The sequence below is a fragment of the Aethalodelphis obliquidens genome, unplaced genomic scaffold (assembly GCF_003676395.1).
Source record: "Aethalodelphis obliquidens isolate GAN/ISIS:26980383/991018 unplaced genomic scaffold, ASM367639v1 scaffold5, whole genome shotgun sequence".
NCBI lineage: Eukaryota > Metazoa > Chordata > Mammalia > Artiodactyla > Delphinidae > Aethalodelphis > Aethalodelphis obliquidens.
Window position 1 is genome coordinate 36,587,392 of NW_020837949.1, and position 16,762 is coordinate 36,604,153.

Sequence of the window (16,762 nt, forward strand, 5' to 3'; positions counted from 1 at the left end):
GGCTGGTTCTGATTTGGACCTATTTCTACAATAAAACTGTAATCATAAATGTACTGCTTTCCTGAGTTTTGTGAGTCATTACTGCAAATTAATGAAACTGAGGGTGTTAGTGGGAACCCCTTGAATTTGTAGCCAGCTGGTCAGAAGTGAAGGCGGCCTGGGGATCCCCCAACTTGTGGCTGATGTTTGAAGTGAGGATAGTCTTGTGAAGTCTGGCCTAACACTGGGAAGCTAGAAGTCATTGAAAATAAGTATACTATGTGATATAATGGGCAATATACCAAGAATAAATAGACCAAACAAGATGGACTGTTTCTCATATTGATTCTCCAAAGCTGTCTCTCATGCCAAAGCATATCCCAAAACTTAGTGAAAGCAACACAGAGGGGTGGGATAAGAACTGTCATGATGCAATACAGATACCTGCTTCCTCTTGATTAGAGGTTGAGAGTTTAAGATTTCCTAGAAAAATTATGAACTTCCCAAAACAATCTTCCCTGAACATCGTTTTTATAAATATCGGTTGATAATATTCTTGACTTTGTCCTTCCAGTCAAGTAGCTGGAATGTTACTTTTCTAAGCTCTCACTTGGATGCAGAGCCACTGGACTTAGAAGGTAACCAGGAGACATCTGAGTTGACACTCTCTTATAAAAACTGCATAGTCCTAAACGTGGACTGGAGTTGACATGGAAAGTCATTTAATTCTTTGTCAAAAATGACTCAAGGGGACAGCCACACACCAGACAAAAGAGTCCCCTAGAAAAATCATTTTAAATCCCTACCTCACCCTCCCAACACCAATTACTAGTCTCCAAAGTTGTACTTAATTTATCATAGTCACAATTTTTAACATGGATTAAATTTTAAGGAAGGTATCACCAGTTGCCTAGCCCTGACTGGGTGGGTGAGTGGGGGGTTGTCAGGAATGTACTCAAAGAACACCTGACAGTGACTGACATAATTTGCTGGCATATACTCCAAAGACAAACTTCTAGCAAAATGTATACCAAGGTAACTAAATGTGGTAATTTACTGATACAATATTCACTGATACCTTGGTCAAAAGTCCAAGATTAGATACTAAACAATAACAGGTTTTGGAATTTATTTACGACAACTAGTTAGTAGAGCCAATTGTCTCTTTTAGTAGACAGATACGTATGTATGTATGTATATGTGTTTCTGAATTGTATGAAAAGAGGAAAAGCATCTACTTTAACCAAAAGTGGCACTTAATCACTAAGATATTAATTAAAATAAAGCAGAAGGAGGAAGAATTTCACTCTGCTTAGGATGAGGAAAGCCAAAAGAGAATATCCTTACAATGAGAAAAAGGTGGATAATAAAAAACCCTAGAAAAACAAACAGAAAAACCCACACACAACTTTTTTTTTTATTTTTGGCTGCATTGGGTCTTTGTTGCTGCGTGCGGGCTTTCTCTAGTTGCGACGAGCAGGGGTCACTGTCATTATACTCCAGTATATGGATAAACTGTAACTTATTAAAGCATTGCCCTATTGTTGACCATTTGAGTTTCATGCAACTGTTTTTTTTTTTTTTTGCGGTACACGGGCCTCTCACTGTTGTGGCCTCTCCCGTTGCGGAGCACAGGCTCCGGACGCGCAGGCTCAGCAGCCATGGCTCATGGGCCCAGCCGCTCCGCGGCTCATGGGATCCTCCTGGACTGGGGCATGAACCCATGTCCCCTGCATCGGCAGGCGGACTCTCAACCACTGCGCCACCAGGGAAGCCCTCATGCAACTTTTGATTTTTGTAGCTATAAGCTAAGCTGGGATAAATTTGTGCCAATCATGTTTGTCTTTTTTTTTTTTTAATAAATTTATTTTATTTTTATTTTTGGCTGCGTTGGGTCTTCATTGCTGCGTGCAGGCTTCCTCTAGTTGTGGTGAGCGGGGGCCACTCTTTGTTGTGGAACGCGGGCTTCTCATTGTGGTGGCTTCTCTTGTTGTGGAACATGGGCTCAAGGTGTGTGGGCTTCAGTAGTTGTGGCACATGGGCTCAGTATTTGTGGCTCGTGGGCTCTAGAACGCAGGCTCAGCAGTTGTGGTGCATGGGCTTAGTTGCTCTGCGGCATGTGGGATCTTCCCGGACCAGGGCTTGAACCCATGTCCCCTGCACTGGCAGGTGGATTCTCAACCACTGTGCCACCAGGGAAGCCCCACACAACTTATTTTGACTCCAAAAAGCTGAACTCAAAAGGTAACCAGACAAGGGACTTTCCTGGTGGTCCAGTGGGTAAGACTCTGTGCTCCCAATGCAGGGGGCCCAGGTTCGATCCCTGGTCAGGGAACTAGAGTCCTGCATGCATGATGTAACTAAAAGATCCTGCATGCTGCAAAGAAGATCCTGCGTGTCACAACTAAGACCTGGTGCAGCCTAAATAAAAATAAATAAATCTTAAAAAAAAAAAAGGCAAAAAGACAAACTGAATTCCAGAAGGTGACAAGCTCTCTGAAGAGAGGCAGGGACTCAAGAACTATTTCACCTTTGGCAGAGCATGAGACGAAAAGGGCAAGTAGGAAGAAAATAGCTAAAATTTTAAAGAAGTTTTTAAAGGCTAAGTCCCTGGGAGCCTTGGGACACAAAAGGATCCAGCTCTTTTTCACAGGTTTCCTCCAAGTTCTCGGGAGAAAGACTGGGAGTAGGGCAAAGAAACATGAGGATGAGTTGCATGTAGAGGCAGGAATAACTGTATTAAAACAAGGATTATCATGACACAATACAGTTTCTTAAAATACAATAAAACCCAGTGTTCTCAGCATTTTGAGATGAGGGAAACTTAAGTTTATGGCAATATCAAGACATCTTAAATGAGTAAGAAAACACATGTCAATGACTAAAGAAAAACAGTAAAACAAAAAAGCCAGAGAGAAATTTCTTAACTGGATGATGATATACTCCCCCAAATCCATGAGATTTGATCTAATATCTCACCTTTTTGAAAGATATCAGTACATCCTACCCTTTTTTTTTTTTTTTTTGGGAGGCAGGCCTCTCACTCTTGTGGCCTCTCCCGTTGCGGAGCACAGGCTCTGGACGCGCAGGCTCAGTGGCCATGGCTCACAGGCCCAGCCGCTCCACATTATGTGGGATCTTCCCAGACTGGGGCACAAACCCGTGTCCCCTGCATCGGCAGGCGGACTCTCAACCACTGCGCCACCAGGGAAGCCCCATTCTACCCTTTTTGAAACTGCAATGATAAAGGCAATTACCATCTGCTTGCTACATAGGATACACAGTCAGTATATTTCTCCTACTTTGAATCTCCATGAGGTGGCTTTTGAAGAGTAAGGAAGAAACAGAATAGACCGAACATCTTTAGCAAATTAACTAGTGGAGAAAAAAATTATATAGATTTCTCATTTACATGGAATAGGTCATCACAATAAAAAAAAGAGAAGTTGAAATACAGAACAAAAAAAGCAAGAGTTAAACACGTGAGAGCTAGAAAAGCCTTATTTCTATTTGTATTCAAGATAAAAGGGAATCCAGCCCAGGCAAGACGACGAGGACTTTTAAAAATGGAAAGGTGGCTATGGGAGACTGCAAAATAATTTACACTGAAGAAAAGAGAAGCTATCAGCATGGCATGGATCAGTATAGTATTATCTGTCCGAGGAAGTATTTTACTGGCTAAACTCAAGCTCAGGTATAGCCCTATGTTTCTCTAAAGATAGAGGCAACTCCAAAAACACACTATCTTCAAGTGTTAAAAGAAAATATAAGCAGCTTAGGCCCAAAGGAATAAGAAATTCCTATCTATGACTGACCTAAGATAATAAGTAGATGAAAAAAATTCTTAGCAATGGAAACAGAACACTATTATTTGTTTACATATGTATTTATGTCCTGTTCATCCATTTTTATTAATTCTAAAAACTGACTATTTTGAAAATGTCACATGTGCTTATAGAAGGAAGATCCAGTTTGATAAAGAATCCCGATAGAGAAATGGTGCTTAGAGTTGGAAAACAGGAGTTTGAGATCCTCCCTTCCTATTTAATACATTATATAACTGTGGCCTTGAGCATATCTCCTAATATCTTCAAACTTGTTTTTCCATCTAAACAGAGATAATGATATTGCCTTAGTGATCTCACAGAGCCAATGTATATAAAAAATGCCATGCAAAATTTAAGTTCTTGTTGAAGAAGTTCAAAGTGGTAAACTTTAGGATTCAGTTTAGTATTGTTTCAGACTGGGTTTACGTTTGTTTCCTAAATGAAAACATTAATTAATCTGAAGGTTAATATTACTCAGTGGACACTCTAGCTAACTTGATCTTTGTTGCACTGTTAATAATAATGTTACATTCAATGGGAAACATCATCTTATATTTGGGAAAGTTACTGTAGGTGCAATTAGAAAATTTGTGCTACAAAGCTAGGAATTATGCAGGAAAGGTATAACATTATACTTTATAAGTCACTGATATAATTTGATCTTTTATTAAAAATCTCTGAAATCTATACAGAAAAGTGGCACAAGGGAGAATAATCTTCTTAGTGGGAGATAGGTAATTTCATTTTGTTGTTTTATTGTTGGGGGAGGTGGGATATATGAAGTAGCAGTAAAAAAAAAAAACAAAAAAACTGTTTCTCTCTAGAGGATCAAATTGTTACATAGGTTAAAATTTTCATAAAATATTTATAGCTGTCATGAATGATCTCTCAAGCTGACATTTATAATAGTGATTAAAAAACCCACTTTGATGCAGCTAAATAGATGTTTCCCCTCGTCCCAGTTTAATTAAAAGTTATATCTTGCTCTGGGAGCTTATGACTGCCATTTATCTTCTGCTGTAGGCAAATGTAAAAACTAGTATTTTTTTATGCTTATGTGAAAAGTGTAACCCATGATTAAAGATGTCTGCCTCGGTTATTTCACCTCTCTTTTTAAATCAGGGAGATCTGACTATACGGCTCTATAGAAATGCCACACAAATACTTCAGAATCAAATTTAAGTTAATACTTTATGAACAAGGTTCAGAGAAGATACAAAACTGAACATGACAGTCCCAACCATTAAGAGGCATCTAATCCAGTAAGAAAGAAAGATTTTTAAACAACTAACTATAATTGAAAAGCCAAGTAAAATACTGTATTAATAGAGCTTAGAAGAGGTTATTAATTCTGACTGGTGGCATCAGGAAGCTTTTGTGGAAAGTACGGTATTTGAACAATGTCTTGAGGCGTATGTTATTTACACAGGTGGGGCTGGCATTCCTGATTGATGACGCAGATTCCTGAAACCACCTAACAAATGAGTAACTGTGAGACAAGTAGTGTTTTCACGAGAGTACAATCTCTAGATGGGCAGGGGCTGTGGCTTATTTCATCCACTGCTATATCAACAGAATTTAGAACAGTGTCTGGGGAAAGATAAATATTTATTAAATAAATGAATAAACTGGACCCTGGGTAATTGAAAGAAAAAATGGGAAAAGATACTGGAAATGCAGTTTGAGCCCAGAAAAGCTTAAGAATATGTAGATGAAAAAGACCACTGCAGGTTTTAGGAGAGTAAAATGATCTGCTATGTATTTTAATTAAAATTCTGGAGGCAATGCCAATTGATTAGAGAAGTGATTCCACCTACAAGGTAAAAGGCACTAGGAGTGCAAAGACAAGGATGTATATGGGACTCAAAGGTGGAACTGATAGGACTTGACAAATGACTTAGGTATGGGGATGAGTTAAAGATGATTCCAGAAATTTCCAAACTGAGTGACCAGGGGAATGGTGGTACTATTATATAAGAAAAGGGAAACAAGCAAACTACAAATTTTGGTAGAGAAAAAAATAAGTTCAGTTTTAGGCACATTAAAATTAAGGTGTTGACTGAAAATTCATATGGAAAAGTTCAACATAATGCAAGTTAGAACTGGAGTTTAGAGGTAAGCCAGGAAGAAAGCTGGAGATGAACCAATCAATGGATATTTACTCTGACTGCCTGTTGTGTGCCAGGACCAAAATTTAAGCCATCAGCATAGCAGTGGTATTGATGAGAGTGCATCCCCTGGATGGGGGACCTTGGAAAACTTACCCATTTAAAAGAAAAGAGGGAAAAGAACCACTGGAGGAGATTAAGGTAGAATGATGGGATCAAGGGAATATTTTTAAAGAAGGAAGCTAAAAGGGAGGAAGGTATACAAGCTATTCAAACCCTCAAGAATCTTTCCTAATTCTGTAGTTCCACCTTCAGAGTACAGATGAAAAATTTCAAAAAGTGTCAAGTAGGAATCAAGCTCTTCAGAAAGAAAACTGGGAACTCAGACACATCTCATAAATGTCACAAGGAACCAGTGAAGTCTAAAAAAGAATGGAAAAAGTGGATCATTTAGATTCTACATGCCTCCAGCCACTCACACAGAAACAGATTTTTTTACCCCCCAAAAAATGGGGCTTGGAAAAAACACGAATGTGAACTTAGCGATATAGTGAGTGCTAATGAAGGATATTTAAATATAAGACATAATTCCTACCTCAAAGAAATTACAAAGTCATTTTGAATTAACAGCAAATCATACACAGGTATTTACGCTAAATCCTTTATTTAGAGTTCCAAATGACTTTTTATTTAAAATTTGTTTTTGGCCATGCCACGTGGCTTGCGGGATCTCAGTTCCTCGACCAGGGATCGAACCTGTGCCCCCTGCAGTGGAAGCACAGAGTCCTAACCACTGGACCGCCAGGGAATTCCCTAGAGTTCCAAATGAGAGAGTACATATGAACGATACCTATGCAAGTCATCACTAATGCAAATCAGGAGAGCAAATGCCACTCTAGTTTGAGGGTCCTCTCTCATGGACTTGAGATCCTACTGACACTGAGCTGAGTTCATTGAAAAACACAGACTGGATTATATACCCATTACCATGAAGCAATTTAAATGGTTTAAACTACATTTAAGTGCCTTTCAGGAATGGTATACCAACTCACACTCTTTTAAGTGGCTGAAAAAGTGCTTGTCCTTTAATATTCTTGCCACCATTTAGTGTTATTGTTCTCAAATCTTGTTAACTTGATAAAAGAAAAAAGGTGTGTTATTACTTTTGTTGAAGACTGGTTCATTTGATCATTTGGACTTCTTTCTGGAAATGTCTGTTACTGACTTGTAGAGCTCGTTGTACGTAAAAGAGAGACATCCTGTCATTATTGCCAACTCCCAAAGAAAGATCACCCACACCAACCTCCTGCTTCCACACTACAGAGCATAAAATTACAATGAAATGTCTGACTGCAAATTCAGCCTGTCTTCCTGTTACTTGGCAAATCTTTTCTTTTTGTTGATCTTCTAGCCACCATTCCCAGTGGTAGCCTATTGTAAGCCTCCTCTGCTTTCCTGAAAGTCCAGTCCTAGCCTGAATCCCCTCCCTACACAGACCTATAAGATAATGAGCATCCAGGACAGAGCAACTATCAGAGCCTAGAATAAAAAAGAGTACAAGAGTTGTGGGAAGCAGAGTAAGTAACTACTAGACTCGCACGGCGTGGCATGGCTTAAAAAGGCAGGTATTAGGCACACCACTTAGCTTAAAGCCTCAGCTTTGCTTCTCATTCACTAAGTGCTCCTGGACAAAATCATCTTTCTATGCCACAGTTTCCTCATCAGTAGAACAGCATTTAATAGCTATCTCACAGGGTTGCTATGAAGCAAGGATCTAATGCAAAGGCATGGCATATGGCTGGCACTCAGTAATTGTTAGTTTCTTTCCACATCTCCAAGTTGGTCTGTAGTCAGAACTTGCCAGCTTTAAATGGATTTTTATACAGCTACATTTATCATCTTTTCTTCATTTCACTCTCATGGGCAATGAAGAGACATCAATGGGTCTTTCTCATTAGAAAGTCAATCCTGGCACCAAAGGATTTCCATGATTTAGCTTCATCTTACCTCTTCAAACCTATCTCACACTCCTCCCAAAATCTTTCAGATCAGACTTAACTTTCCTGAATATACCTTGAACATACAGATCCATATGTATTTTCCTCCCTTTTCTACAACTCTCCAAATACCCAAATCCATCTCACTGTTAAGACACAATATATTGTTATTTGTATTACTGGCAACATTTATTGAGTGCTTTCTACATAGCAGATACTATCGTAAGTATATCACAAGCATTATCTCACTTAATCTTCACAAGCCCTACATTCTATCATTATCTCCATTCCCAAGAACACATGTTTGCGGTTTTTCTCTAGATTGTACACTCTTTCATGACATGAACCATGCCTTGTGCTTCTTTGTATGATCATCTAGTTAAGCAGGAATTCAATGAACATGAATGTATGTATACACTGACTGCAATTTCGTCATATTTTGTTTCTTTTAAGCTGCCATAACACTCACTTTCATCAAATCTACTACTCTGACAAAGTATAAAGTTGGTAAAAAGATGGGATGTTGTGATTTGTCATAAGAAATGTATATCTGGCTTTAGCCCCCATTCCTGGCACTTAGCTCCTAAAATCCAGGGAATTACTAAGTGTTGAGAGCTCTAAATGTGTTTCTTGTTATGCTAACGAGCTGACTTTCAGAGAGTACTAGGTAACCTAAGGATGAGAGCCAACTATGTCATTTTGAGGGTTGGAACTTTCATTCCCCTCAATGGCCAATGATTTAATCAATCATGCCTAAGTAATGAGGTTTCCTAAAAACCCAAAAGGACATGGTTCAGAGTTTCCAGGTTGATGAAGCTCTCTGAACTTCATCTACATGCTGCCTTGGTGGGCCTCAAATTCCATGGGGACAGAGCTTCTTTGTTCAGGATCTCACACTATGTATTTTTTCATCTGGCTGTTGATTCACATTCATTAATATCCTTTGTAATAAACCAGTAATCTATTGAGTAAACTAGTTTCCTGAGTTCTGTGAACCACTCTAGCAAATTAATCAAACCCAAGGAAGGAGGGTCATGAGAACCCCTTTATAGGGGTTCACAGCCAGTTGGTCAGAAGTACAGGTGACAACCTGGATTTGAGATTGGTATATGAAGTGGATAGCAGTCTTGTGGGACTGAGCCCTTAACCTGTGGGATCTGATGCTATCTTTAAGTAGACAGTGTCAGGACTGCGTTGAATTGTAGAACATGCAGCTGGTGTCAGAGAATTGCATGGCGGTGTGGGGAAAGAACCCACATGTTGGAGGTGGTTTCACAATCTTAAAAGGTTACCTAAGTTTTATAGATGTAGATATTTCTAGGGACTTGAGTCTGTCTACAGACATACAACAAAGATTCTGTGTATCGAGTAACAGTAATGGCTGCTGTGTTAGTTTGAGTTCTTATAAAGAAATACATAGGGGTACTAGGATTATGTCAGTTTGTTCATTTTTGATTAAGACCACTGTGAGTAAGAGTGAAAAAACTCATGGAAATAAAAAATTATGAATAAGTACTACCAAACAAAATCCATAAAATTTTACAGTCAATTTATCCTTATTCTGCAGATTTCTTAGATACTACAATAGGGAAAGAAGAGAAACTCAGGAAGTCCTGTTTCTTCATTGGGTTTGTTGCTATAGGAAAAGCATACTTTTTCTTACATAAATCAGTATCCAACAACATCATCTCATGTTTACATAATATAACGTGCTTCAGGGGACTTTCTCAAATCTTACGACTTTGGTAGACAGGATTTATTTTCCTCCTAGATCTCTTGAGGATCTAGCAGAAACACTGAAATCATAGTTTTCTTTCACAACATATCTAGCCAAGTCCAAAGATACAGGGAACACTTATAAGTAACCACTAAAGGAAGAGCAAGTCATTTTCAAGTAATAGTTGAGATGTAGTGACAAATAATGGAAAACTGGATACTTTTAAATAAAATTACTAACTTCAAAAAATTAACCAATTTCTGCTCAACTTCTGAAAATGAAAATTTTCACACCTGTATATGCTGTTATCTTTTTAAAAGACTAAAGATGCTGAGATTTTCAAATCAGCTTCCTTATCGTTAAGGCTGAAAATGAGAAAGACTATTATGATCAAACTATTTGCTTAATTCATAAAGGGGAACAAAAGAAGTGCTAGTGCATAGCACATTCCAGGGGGAGAAAAAAGGTTAATCAATTCAACTCAATTTTAGCTGAGGGCATTCTTCCACGATTGCTGAACCCTAGCATGTGTCAGGCAGCTAAAATTACACTAAAATGTGTAAGCTCTGTTGTTATTTTAGAGATAATCCAGGAAGCAAAACAAAGCCAAAAATTCTCTCTGCATTTTTAACATGAAATGCTTTAATCTTCAATCAAGTGTCTACCTTTCCTGTTTTAAGATCTTTATGTATTATCTCCTCTTTGTGTATGTTTGAAAGTTTCCAGAATAAAAACAAACAAAAAAGGGCAATAACGAAAATGATTTTGCATGTGTTTCCAACACACTGCTCATTCTTTAAAATAACTCTTACCAGTCTCTGCTTCTGAAGTTCTTCTCTAAGTATTCTATCTTCTGGTAAAACATCACACAGCAAAAAATAATTGTCTTGTTCTTCTGTTGAGAAATCAGGAAAATAAATAAGAAATGATATTTATCACTTTTTCAAAAAAAATTTATCTTTCTTAAGAGAAATATATCTATGTCTATGACGATCTCTCTTCTGGTATATAGTTCTGTTTTAGCTTTACTGAAGTTATACAACATGAACAGAGCAATTTAATTTTAGCTACTATTTAAGAGAATTATAAGAAAGATTATTCCTTTGAATTTTTGGATTGCAGGGAAAAGATGGTAGTCAAGATGTACACTTACCAAATGGAGCTGTGGAATTGATTCTTATCACACTACAAAAATCTGTAATGGGCTGTTCAGTGAACCTTTTCCTCCAATATGAAATGTACCTTAGAACAATCAAAAACAAAGAATGGTGAGAAGACTCAATACCCTACTTACTTTAGAATATAGGATTTTATAAGAACATTTAATTACCCTAAAGCAATAAATCAAATGTTGACTGAAAACTTCTAGCTAGAAAATTTGTAAATAGAAAGGCAGCAGAGCATTGTAGAAATATGAAATAAATATTTAATGAAATGACATTACCCTGTAAAGGCATGAAAATGATTAAATTTTACCACCCCCAAAGTCAATAAAGAGACATATGGAAAAATTAAAATGAATTATTTTTATGTGATAATGAAGTTTTTTTGAAATGACATCTAAGTTTATATGAATTTAAAATGCAACAATGATTAAATAGGTTTTATCACACATTTTCCAATAAATTGAAAGTTAGGTGGTTATCTTATACATCAAAAGAACAGATCATGATAATGCAATGAGAAGTCAGTCTAAATTCAATATCTATATAACAAGATAGAACAATTCCATACGTCCACACTGTGTCTGAAATTTAGCTTTTAGAATAACAGCCAAGCTTCCAATTCCTGTATCTAATGAGTTGAGTTAGAAGAAGGACACTGGCTATACGTAAAAGCAAAGCATAACACCCAGACCTGCACTATTTGATGAAAGAGGGAGTAAGATGACAGGATTCAACAAGCTGTTCATCTTTCCATTTATCTAACAAGATTTATATTGACAATTACAATTTCATTTATCAAAGAAGAAGAAGAAGAGAATGTGATCTGCTTCAAGGGGGAAAAAGGAAATGGAAAGGTTGACTCTGCAGTTGACAATTTATCAGGCTACATGTTGATGGATAAAAAAGGAAACTTACAACAAAGGATCAAAACCTGCACAAGAGATGGAACTTAGTTAAACAGACAAAGCACACAGAAAGAGTATATTTAAATGGCTTGATATAGCACCTGTGTCCTGCACATAGTAGGTCCACACTAAATGTTTTAAAGAGGTAGAAGAGCATTTGAAGATTCCTGTAAGGTTCTCTAAGTAGTTCTCCAGCTCCCAATATTTTGACTCCTTTTTAATCTCTTTTTCTTATTTTCCCAACCCATGGTGCTCTATAGAAAGGGCATTCATTATACATTAGGAAAAAAAAAATGTGCCGGGAGAGAGGTCTGAGAGAAAGAGAGAAACGTGACACGAGCTAATATAAAATATAAATGGATGACAACACTGAATATAGAATATATAAGTAAAAGAAGTAAAAGATGGGCTTCCCTGGTGGTGCAGTGGTAAAGAATCCGCCTGCCAATACAGGGCACACGGGTTCGAGCCCTGGTCTGGGAAGATCCCATATGCTGCGGAGCAACTAAGCCCGCGCGCCATAACTACTGAGCCTGCATGCGACAACTACTGAAGCCCGCACGCCTAGAGCCTGTGCTCCACAAAAAGAGAAGCCACCGCAATGAGACGCCCGCACACCGCAGCCAAGAGTAGCCCCCACTCGCCGCAACTAGAGAAAGCCCGCGCACAGCAGCAAAGACCCAATGCAACCAAAAATAAATAAAAATAAGTAAATTTACAAAAAAAAAAAGAAGTAAAAGAATAATGTATAACAATAGAACCACATGCTTTAGCTCTTCCTTCTCATGTATAACCATGCTGGCAACCTGGATGGGTAAGAAGGGGTAGAACTCTTTCCTTATAAAACAGTGCTAGACCTTATTTTAAGAGATCTGAAAATGATGTATCTGAGGCTCCAGCTCAGTCTCAAACCATAAATACTATAAATGATGAACCATGACCCTATGTCTAGCTCCCTGGCTCCCACATTAGAAGTATCAGAGCCGAAGGCATTTCAGGTCCATCAGAGTACACAAAAAGAGGAAAAGCACCTACAAAAGGCTGACACGTTATTCCCTTTGCCATCCTGGCCAGCTTCAGCACCCTCCACTCCCCAGTTATCTTACATAGTTACTCTTATTCTCCTCTTTTCCATTCCCCACTAGTTGCTTTTCCTTCCCCTCCAGGGGAAACTGAAAGAAAAGGGAGTCAACTTTTATCTGGAGTTTCCTCATGGCTACCACTAGAATACACCAAGGAGAGGTTCATCACTCTTGATTACTACTCCACTGAAGGCTCTGTGGGTGCCACCCTCTGGAGAAAACAGAACAGTTGTTGTCAGCCCTTTATATTATTTCCACTATGAGCCTACAGTTCGTTAAAAGGCAGTGATAATTACATGTAAAAAATTACATGAAGCAGATGACCAGGTAAGAGCAGATACTAGTGACCAGACTGTCCTTTGAATTGTCACTAATTCTTTAACAGAGTCAACACAATAAGAGTCTCTTATCTGCACAGATCTTGAGCTAGAAGTAGTTGTGCTTTTTAAATTAAGACGATGGTCCAACCCTTGTGGCTGACGTTTTATTAACTGACTCCACCAGCCCTGCAGGCAACAGGGAAGAGAGAAGCAGGGACTTTGCATTCAGAGACATGAACCTGAATTAAAAGATTTTTTAACCTTTCTGACACTCAGCTTACTTATTTGCAAAATGGACTGTTGATAATTAAACAGGATAACACATGTAAAGCAGTGTCCACCATGCTGGGTGTTTAATAAATGAAAGTTATTATTATAAGAAAAAGTAACATATTTAGATAAGATTAAAGTAGTAAAGAATTTGTTATTCCAGAGAAATATTGGTATCTAAAACAACAACAAAAACAACAATGATAACGTTTCATCAAACATTTAATGAGCAAATTAAAATAGTTATATGAGTAGTGTCAGAGGGCACACACATGTGGCTGAGGCGGGGAAGAGTAGAGTGATGATGATGATGGTGATCAGAAGGATATCAATTATTAGCAGCTACCATTACTGAGACCCTACCTGCCCAAGGTCACACAATTAGAATGTTAGAATTGGGATCTGTTGTCTCCAAATCCAAACTCAAGTCTCCTACAACACAATGCCTCTCATGTCACGTGAGGACCAATCTACACAAGAATTTCAGAAAAATTTCAGAAAAAAAGGAGAAAGCCTCCAGAATTACAGTTGCGATACTTGAAGAATTTTCTTCCTTAGAGACCAAGGAGAATGCTTTTTGACATGGCAAAACTGAAGTACAGACATGAAGTCTGAAGGGAGAGGGAAGGTCTTCCTTTTCTGAAAAGCATATTACCTAAAAGCAGCTCTTCGTCTGAACTGCTCCTAACTTCCTGCCCAAGTGTTGAAAGTTGACACCAGCTGTTTGGGGCTGTTGAATTGGAACTGCTTGACTAAGCAAAAGGTACAGTACCTACAGAGGCACTGATCCCTCTGATGTCCTGATTCCAAAAGTCAATGGCTCTTAGTCTCTAAGGACTTCCATGTTGAGTCCTTTTCTCCTTGATCTTTGAAGAGAAGGCTCACATCATGTATTTGTTTTGTATCACAGTTTACCTCAGTGTGGTAGGCACAAGGGAAGTGATTACTAACATCGGCTGACTTAAAATCATGGGGAGATTCTGTCTGACAGAACTTCAGTTACCCTCTTCAAATAGTTAAGGCGTCCAATGGGATGAAGAGAGAGAAGATACTGTTATATGCTCATGTCTGGTAGTCTTTACATTGGTTAAAAGCTATTTTATTGCTTCATGAACAAGTGGTCATGAATTCTGGAAAGGATGTTTTTCAGACACCATCTCTAAGAGCATCTCTGAGATGTTGTTAGGTAGCTTCTGGGGAAAGAAGGATAAAGCAGGTAGTAGGCCAGTCCAATAGGCACAAAGGTGTCATCTGAGTGGTCTCCTCCTGACCAAAGGCTGGGTGACAATAACATCAAAGGGCAAAAGAATCATGTTACAAAAGCAAAATATAACCATAAACTACCATATAACTTAAACATATACAATTATGTATCATATCTTATTGTGGTATACTATATAAATAGATCTGAATTGCAACAAACTTTTGATCTAAGTCTAAATTTAAGATGTATCCTAGTTATCACATAATAGTACTTTTTTAGTTTATAATTAAAATTAAGAGGTATCAATATGTCCATTTCCCTGTGGTTGGTAAAAGCATTCAGATAAATTGTATTCAATTGAGAGATGTTTTAAAGATAGCAGATGTTCAATACATGCACTGGTGGCATTTTTTCCCACCCACTAAAATTTATTCTTCCATGTTAAGGTATCACTTAGTACTTCTTCATTTTTTCCTACTTCTTTAGTTTATTTAAAGAAACCACTCAATATATAAAGGAAGCCAAGAAATAATATGTGGTATGAACCCTTTATTTGGAGGACAGTTATCACAGCATTTCATATTTTATTAAAAAGCCATAAAAGTAATTATTAGGTCACCAGCAAATACTTTCTTTTAAAAGAACTTTAATCACATCTCACAAGAAATCCTTGTAGTAATATCATCTTGCCTGCCCAGCTCCCCATTGTAACTGGCGTGCTTATTGACAGAAGCATAAAGAGTTGAGATACAGTCATTAATTAAGTAGCACTGAATGAGTGGACTCTAATATAGAAAGGGGCAAGAATTAAGGAGTTAACATTTTTCTTCTGGAAAAATTTTATCTACTGAATAAAGCTAGCAAGTAGCTCAGTATAAATAACTATGTTAATAAACGGCTCAAAGGAGAGACTTTTACTTTTGTTTTTGTTTTATTTGCTCTGAGAAAATTTTACTGTTACTTTGTTCCAATAAAGAAAATGTTAAATATATTTAAACTGAAACTTTAGAGCTTATTTCTTACAAAGGACAAGGTAAGTCCATCTCTTATCTATTATTTATCGTCTTTATTACTTATTGTACTCAGAAGCAACAACTTCTCTCTGAGAAGTTTTATATATATATAAGAATTATTCAACCTATAAAGAAGTTCTGAGTGAATTAACTCATGCCAATTGAACCTCTCACTATCCCTCCCTCCCCTCAATAACTGCTAAGAAAAAGTCACATAGGTTGTTACATAATATTGAGCAGAGTTCCCTGTGCTATATACAGTAGGTCCTTGTGGAACCTAAATGGGAAAAGAATTTGAAAAAGAATAGATACTTGTATATGTATAACTGAATCTCTCTGCTGTACACCTGAAACTAACACAACATTGTTAATCACAACACTATTAATATATTAAATGGTATTTAAAAATAACAAAGTTTAGCCATATCCATTCCTGGTCAGTGTGAATTAATCACATTTTTACTTCCTGAGGGTGAAACTTTTATTTAATTAGGAGGAGAGTTGACAAGGAAAATCTAGGTTTCCAAATTTAAAGTACATGTTAACTACACACTTTATTTAGAAAGCACTTATATCAGACATGCATCTTTTTCTTTTTAATTAAAGCATCCATTTTATTACATAACTGCATTTATAGTGTGATTGATCTCAATATTTAATTATTAATTCCTAAGCCCTGAGACCTAGTAAATAATTTGATTTTCCTGCCCACATACAGATGAGATTGACAACAATGATAAAAGAGAGATTGATTAGTACAAATATAGCCACTTAGCCATCATACATAAGTACAAAGGATAAAATACGAACTGATTCAGACATTTCTCACAGATTTTAGAAGAAGACAAAGAAAATCTTAACATTACTCAATTATCACTGGTTGATCATCATATTTTTCTGCAATTCCTTAGGGAGAATTTGCATTTATGTGGTAAAAAAGAGTAAAAAAAAAAAAAGTTTTACATCAAAGAAAGGCCAAGTGATAGGAAATTTATAAAAGAATAACTCTTTTGATAGTCCTGTCAATGGTTATTTGAATAAGAGAAGAATTCAAAGCTCTCTAGCCTAAGAAATGTCTAAAACAAAATCGACAGATCTGACCACCTATAACTAGGTATCATATAAGAGAAAACTCCCAGAATACTCCCAACACACACACGTGTATATACATATA

General features: G+C 37.2%; 1 protein-coding gene across 5 annotated transcripts in view; it reads right to left on the reverse strand.

Annotated features, from left to right (window-relative positions):
- Nucleotides 1-16,762, reverse strand: part of ZNF277 (zinc finger protein 277) — a 130,987-nt gene that overhangs the window by 51,046 nt on the left and 63,179 nt on the right. For all 5 annotated transcript variants that reach the window (XM_027102157.1, XM_027102159.1, XM_027102158.1 and 2 more), the window contains exons 3-4: nt 10,782-10,870; nt 10,441-10,523 (exon numbers count right to left, since the gene is read on the reverse strand). In XM_027102157.1, coding sequence (XP_026957958.1) covers nt 10,441-10,523; nt 10,782-10,870 — 172 coding nt within the window. The remainder of the gene's footprint in view (nt 1-10,440; nt 10,524-10,781; nt 10,871-16,762) is intronic.